Here is a 7,609-nt window from a genome sequence, read left to right on the forward strand (position 1 = left end):
ACACTTAGCAGGCTTGAGTTCTAGCAGTAACCAAAAGGCTTGACCCTATGATATGGGTCTGATTATATTGCATTCTTCCTCTTTGGTTTTGGCCCAATTTGGCTATCGGTTCGAGTGTATCCTGCTTGTTATGATTAGTCATAACAGAACCAGTTTCTCTTTCACTCTTTAAATTTGGCCAGCAGGATGGATTAGAACGGTGCAAGTTTGCACTTCCTAGGCGTGGTATATGACACGTGCTTGGTTTGAATGTTTTGTTGTTGCTGCTTAGATGAGGACCAATTCATCCTTATGACATAAGAATGGTCATCCCTAGAATGGTCATTCTTTACATAATGTCACTTGACCTTGACTATCCCAGTGTTGTGGATGCAGCAAGCATACTCCCTTTCGAGATGTAGATTTACATTGTTTATGCTGCTTGTCCAAATAGAATGGCTGGCCTCTGGCCTCCCCCCCTTCAACCGCGGGGGGGTGCCATACAGGGGAATCTGCTGGCCTTATGACTTTTTTAACATTTGAATCGGTATTCCATCACATGTTAGGGTTGAAGTTACGTTTTGTAGGGGCTTTTTTGCCTCTTTCAAGAAATCATATGTTAAAGCGCGACTTGAGTGAGCAGCTGCAATCAAACTCTGCCAAATGAGTTAAATTCATATTTTTTATCTTTGTATTTTTACGTTCATATTTATTGTTTTTATAATTATTTAATTTTTTTATTATTTCAATTACACATTTATATTAATATTTTTAAATTCTTTTTTTTTATATTTTATTTTTTTATATAAAATATAATTTATTTTTATTATTCCAATCACTCGTATATTTATATTTTTAAATTAATTTAATTTATATATTTTAATACGTAAAAAAAATTAAAAGTAAATCATCTCTCAATGTATCTCATTTTTATTTTTTTTTATACATCAAAATATAACAATTCTATTCTATTGCCTAACGCAAGCACGCAAGAGTTTTGATTTTGTTTGTGTTGAACAAATCTTATATTGTCCAAACAACAGAATAATTTCGTAAAATATAAAGTTTAAATTAATTTAAAAATATAAAGATCAAAATATAATTAAAACAACAAAAAATTAAAAATATCACACAAAAAAATTTAAATTATAAAAATTAAATTAACTTAAAAAAATAAAATGAGATTTGTAATTAAAATAATAAAAAATTTAAATAATCACACACGAAAAAAAAAGGTGTACAAGGCAAAAAAATATAGGTTTGGCCATACAAAACCAGACCTGGGAAATAACAATGGACTTGCCGCAGTGGTATGCCATGTCTAGGGCACGTTGTATGCTTATTACCTACAAAAGATTATTACAAGATGAGCGCACGCATTCAGTTCAGTTCGAGTCCAGGATGGACACATTACAAACAAAATTGTGGTAGCAGCCAGCCATGGGTAGCTGCCTCAACTTCACTGGCCAACCAAAAAACTGAACCGTATGTGGAAAGTTCAGCAGATCACCACCGAGTTGCATAAATCTATGCTGATTCCGCTGAAGCAACGTGAGAACAATCAGATGAGTCTCTGGAACTCATCAATTGCCGATGCTCGCTCATCGGTGGAAGGTACGAATAGGCAATCACAGAGGCCCCAATTGCAACAGACAGTCCTAGACAAGTCCATAACCATCTCCGCTGGCTCTTCTTCCTTTGCCGCTGCCTCCTTGCAACCTCTATGCAATGTTATTTAAATTAAAAACGAATCGATCAAGAAGTACAAAAATAAGCCAACTTTTACCCACCAAATGCTCCATCATATATCTTGCAATGAATTAATGTAACGTCTATCTTCTGGAGGATTTGTTTTAACTTAAAAGTATTCAGGAAAATTCAGCCTCCAAAGTAACAACAAATTATTGCGATGTTAATTGATGACAAGCAGCTGCAGAGTTGAGCATTTAAATGGGCTGATCATTGACATTAGATCTACAGGTCGCTGCAGCGTCGGTATAAAGCATAATGTTGATGGGATAGAGCCAGTAAAATGACTACAGAAGTGACCATTTAACAGGAGCCAGGGCACTAATGACATGCAGCAACATGTGAAATTGACAAATTACCTGGTAGTGATTCTAATCAATGCAAGAAGCAAGTGATACTCACGGTTTCATTTCTAGTTTGGTAAATCAGGTTTTTTTCGCTTTGGGTACCGACCAAGTGCAGCAATTGACAAAATAAAAAATCCTCAGAAAATTGATCATCTGGCCTAGACCAGAAAATTCTAGCACCAAGAGGTGAGTTAGTTTTCACCTATGTTACATATAACTGCTATTCATAGAATGTCAAAATAGGAATATGGAATATCATATGTTCTAAAATGTGGAACGATTGGGTTGGCTTGTGTAGGCTCCATTAGAACTAAGTTACTTTTAAAGTGGTTTTTATTATGAAAACTAGAGTAGCATGGTATACCCCTTTTCATCTCACCAAACCATAGATTTTTTAAACAAAAGGTTAAATTTTCTATATTATCCAGTCAAAATTCACTTTCCTACATTTCAGTTTACTTTATTTGACTATATTTCCTCCTTAAAAATGTTTCTAGAAAATAACATATAAAAACTTTTGGATCACTAAATGCACTAATTTTGAAACCCAAAAAAAAAGAAAAAAAACCCACATTCTGGAATGTCCGCATCACTTCAAGAATGTTCAGGAATTTCCGATAAGTAATAGAGTGCTAAAGAGAAATATTTTTAAGGGGTCAAGTCTGTACAAAAGAAAAGGCTACACAACATGTTCAAGAATCTAGAGATTAGCATTTTTTTTGTGGGGGAAATATTGGTTCTCCATTTAAGGGCTATGCAAGGCTATAAACTGAGGCTAAGATTAGCTACTCCACATTTTCTTCCATGGGTTCAGTAAGTACTAAGCTCAAATTTTTTATGATCGAGATTGCACGACATTGATCCAATATTTTTATCATGTTGCCAAATGCAGAGATTCAATGGCTGATGTGGAAGTCATCTGGCATGCTGCCTTAGTATATATAACAGATATGCTTGTATATATTAACTCTTATATTTAAAAAATCACTAGGTCTAATGGCACATGTAGTTAAGCAACAAGATTTTTATATAAACACACATGAAAAATGAAATCATGATATGCAAAATATTTATGCACCCTAACGTTTTATCAACCAAGGTTAACATAAAAACCATGATTAATTGTTGACTAATAATGTTGATAGATAAAAATTATGGACACAAATATACCATTGCATCAAGAAATAACTTGGAAAATGGAACATCAAGAAAGTCAAAGACAAAAAAGCACATACCCATAACTTCCTGGTTCCTCTGGGACATTTCTCGATTAACAGTTTCATAGTATTGCAGCCTGTCTCGCAACCGGGAGATTTCTTGGACTTTGGATTCAATGATTGTCTCTGCAGCCATTTCAGCTTCGGCATGTGCTTCACCCCTTCCTATTGCTTCAGCAACAAATTTGGCAACAAGAAGTTCCTGGCAGATCTGCTCTAGTGCATTGAGCTCAAGTTGCATTCCAGTGGCATTATTTGGTGGTGTAGGAAATGTTAAGCCTGCTTGAGATAAAACATTGACTAGCCTTTCCCATTGGCTGGACATTTGACCAACAGCATACTCTGCAGCCTTCCGCCTCTCAATCTCCTCAAGAAGACTAAGCCTCAAGGCATGCAACTCTGACCCAATTCTTGGTTCGCAATTTGAAATAGACCCATCAGAGGAGAAATCTGCACGTCAGTTATACAAAATATCAAGTGACAAATCATCATCATCAAATCCAACAGCACATCATCTTTTATGATACCAATCAATGCAGAATTATAATGCACAATTTAGCCCAAGGAGTAAATAAACAAACTTTAACTCGAACCTATGTCAAGAACTATAATACTACAAAACTAAAAAAGAATCCCATCAAATTCATCTCCCCAGGTTCCCCAACAAGTTTATATGAGTACATGTTGGGAAAAGAAATAGTTCCCAGGTAACTTTGAAGCATTAAAAAATAAACGAACTTCCTTTTTTTCTCAAGTTCTTTTCCCTTTTTCCTTACAGAAGAGATCCACTTACTAATTATAGTAAGGTACCCACGGAGTTCCATATATATTCATGTAAGAGAAAAGGGCATATAGAAAGCATTTGCAGCACAAGTTCAAAACTTCCATTTTGCTAAAGTTTGTGAGTTCGGTGACACTGTAACTTATAAGTTCTCTCATCCTGAGTGCTCTTGACATTGTTATTGATATTTTGCTCCTGCCTGTTCACTCTCTAAAGATCCTAAACCCTCCTACAACTTCTTGGGGCCTAATCGAGACAAGCTGAAGCTCTCCCTTGTTCCCTTTTAAACTATCCCAGTCTGGTTATATGTAGAACCATTTTGTTATAGCAAAAGTTGGTCTTTCCAGGATGTAACTAAAATTTGACAACTAATAGTCTCATTTCAATTCTTCAATTGAGGAGAGAATTGAAGAATCATTTCCCGCACAACCTCCTGATTTCCACAAATGGCAAGAAGCAGGCAGAGCAACAATTGAGGAGAGACAAACCAAAACATTCTCCACAGAATCATCATCATCATCATCATCTTTCCCAATAATTTACAGCAGAATTGAGATCCTTCAATGGAGATATCAAGAATTATACAATAACCCTATATATATAGCACACCTTCTACGTACTCCATGATTCACCAAGCACTCGACTGGCTGCTGCTGTGCTGCTGCTTCTTCAATTCTTCTTCTTCTTCGGCGTGCCACAGATGATTTTGATCTGATACCCACACAAAACCCCGAAGCAAGAAAGCAATCTCCTCCCGTTTCTGCTCAAAGCCGCCTTCCCCCTGGATTGATCGGCTTTGCACTTCCCACTCGACTTTTGCTTTGTTGACAATGATCCCAATTCGGTCCAATTCTCGAATATGGAGCTCCCAAATTGGTTCGTCGATGTCGAGTACAAACCCTTGGCCATCGACGCCGCCACCTCCGACGGCAACGGCCGCATGTAAAACGACGACGACGAAACCACCGACACCGACCTGGCCTTCGATTTCGCCCGTTTCCCCAACTTGAACCAACTCAGCACCGACGCCACGCCGGCCGACGAGCTAGATCTAGACCGCTGGATCGCCTTTCCGTCGTCCTTCTCCTCGTTATAATAGCTTTTCTCCGATATTTGCCTCTTCATATTCTTATCAGTTTCGTCTCCATTGTCGTATCCAGAGAAAGCGCTTAATTCGCTCTCGAGAACGATCCTCGGCGGGGAATAATCGATTATGTTAACACCCACGTGTAGAGTTCCGTGGATGCTGTTGTTGGGTCGGTGAATCGGAAGGGCGAGATGCCGGATGGAGGCGGAATTGATGTCAGTGGGATCGGGTACGAGGTTGTCGGCTGGAACGCGGACGGTTCCGATGGGGATGTCGCGGAGCCAGGAGGCGTTGAAGATTTGGATGGTGACGGCGGCGGAGGAAGAGAGGAATGGGTCGTCGACTTGGAAGACGAAGCGGTAGTTCCAAGTGGGGTTGACGTGGCCATGGTGGTCGACCCTGGTGGTGAGTTTCTGGTCCGGGTCGACCCAGGCCACGGCGTAGGGTCGGAGCGCCTTGGAGACCGGGGCGAGGTCCTGGGCGGAGAAGACGATGATCTCGAGCAGCTTTAGGGAGTGGTGGTGGTGGTGGCTGACGGGGGAGGACATGGCGGCAGCGGAGGTGGGCGGTAGTTGGGACCGCCGACCGGAGGGGTGGCGGCCGCCGGGAACATCAAACGGAGAGGGGGGAAAGCTGAAGACGGGGATGGAGAGAGTGGCTTTCTTCTTTGGCGGTAATTTTGTTTGCCAAAATTAGTTAAGTTAGTTAGACAAAGTTGGTGGACCAGGTTAATGAAATATGAGGAGAAATCTCCATTTTTAAAATTACAGCCTTGATCTCCTGCCCCCCGCGTCGGGCAGGCAAGATAAGAAATGCCCGACGCGGACCCCTACCACCCCCCCATGTACAGTACAGATGTGGAAATTTCCATTACAAATGTCGAAATTTGCCAATGTAATAATCCATCCATTACAAATTGCTGGACCAACATGAGCCTACAAATCTTATTCCTCTGAGGCTTGCTTAGGCTTTTCGTATAATAACAAACACTTATTGCACTACTGGGATGCTGCCGGAACACCCATTTCATTTGTAAGTAAAAAACGCACAGCACAGCACGGTAAGGGGAAAAACAAATGAAAGAATAAATACCTCCTTGCAACTATGCAAACCCTAACATCGGACAGATCCATAATTCATTTTCAACATCCAACAACAGAGAAAACACAGAAACAGAGAACTAACCATCATTAGCGTCAAAGAACTCGCTCTGATTTCCCACACAGCACCGGCACTCCGCTTGCCTCCCAACATCGTCCACCTCAGCGGAACTAGCAACACTCGCCCCATCACACTGAGGATCGAGAAACTCACCCCCATCTTCCCCCAGAAAACCCCCATCCCTCTCCCCAACACCACCTCCCAAGAGCTCATCCGCTTCCTCCTCCACCACTTCCTCACCAACACCATCCCCATTCCCAGAGCATCGAGCTGAGGCCGCCTCAACTCCGCCGCCACGCCGGCGCTTGTGGTTGACGAGGTAAGGCGACGGCGAAACCGGCTCGGAAGACGCCTCCGGAATCGGAGCAGGCACCGGAGTCACATACAAACCCGGCGATATAAATATGTGATTCGGCCCCCGAGCCTTCTCCGCCTTCTCTTCCTTGCGACCATCATCTCTAACAACAGCATAAGTTTCGGAGCTCCGTTGGTGCGAATTCAATGCGTTATTCACTCTCGGCTCCAGCAAGGTCTCCAAAGCGATCGTCGTGAAGGTAGGCATCTCGTAGCTGAGAAAAAAATCTCCGGTAAACGGTGGCGCCGCCGCCGCCACGGCGAGGGTTTTGAAACGCGCCCGAAAGCGATGGAGAGACAGAGATTAGGTTAATTTATGGAACAAAAACATAGAGAGAGAGAGAGAGAGAGGGAGGGAGGGGGGGGGGGAAATAGCGAAGGCAGAGACAAAGTCAGACAAAAGAGCGTTTTCAATTACTACTCGAAGCGTCGGTCACACAGAGGCAGGCTGTTCGCTTTGTTCAACGTTGCGCAGCTTCCACTCCAAGAAACCTGAATTCTTGACCCGACCGTCTTCACGACCACCCTTTCCCATGTGCGTGTGTTCTACTACATATAATATATCAAAAAATTATAACAATCTTAATTAGGGTTTCTAAATAGTCGGTTCTATGATCACTACCCGATTAAATTCAATTGAAAAGTAAATCAAATTGAATTCATCGGTTGGGTATAGTCGGTTCTATGATCACTACCCAATTAAATTCAATTGAGAAGTAAACTAAATTAAACCCATCGATTAATCCAAAATATCGATCTAATCGATAATTAAAAAAATTAAACAGAATTGATTAAATCTAAGAAATATAAAAAAAAATAAAATAATTAATAAAAAATACACAAAATTAAAGAAAATAACGTCATTTTATAAATATCAAAACAACATCGTTCTAAAATTTAGTTGGTTCGATTAGTTCAATTCTTTTAACCCAAA

At 40.6% G+C, this 7,609-nt stretch overlaps 1 protein-coding gene across 1 annotated transcript; it reads right to left on the reverse strand.

Moving 5' to 3' along the window:
* Positions 1-1,217: 1,217 nt before the first annotated feature.
* LOC127802751 (uncharacterized) lies at positions 1,218-7,184 on the reverse strand. The gene is made up of 3 exons (XM_052338757.1): positions 6,346-7,184; positions 3,311-3,742; positions 1,218-1,700 (listed from the first exon to the last, which is right to left on the reverse strand). Exons 1-3 carry the CDS (start codon positions 6,881-6,883, stop codon positions 1,507-1,509), a joined length of 1,164 nt encoding a protein of 387 aa, XP_052194717.1. The 5' UTR covers positions 6,884-7,184; the 3' UTR covers positions 1,218-1,506.
* Positions 7,185-7,609: the final 425 nt, after the last annotated feature.

This window comes from Diospyros lotus, chromosome 5 (assembly GCF_014633365.1).
Source record: "Diospyros lotus cultivar Yz01 chromosome 5, ASM1463336v1, whole genome shotgun sequence".
Lineage (NCBI taxonomy): Eukaryota > Viridiplantae > Streptophyta > Magnoliopsida > Ericales > Ebenaceae > Diospyros > Diospyros lotus.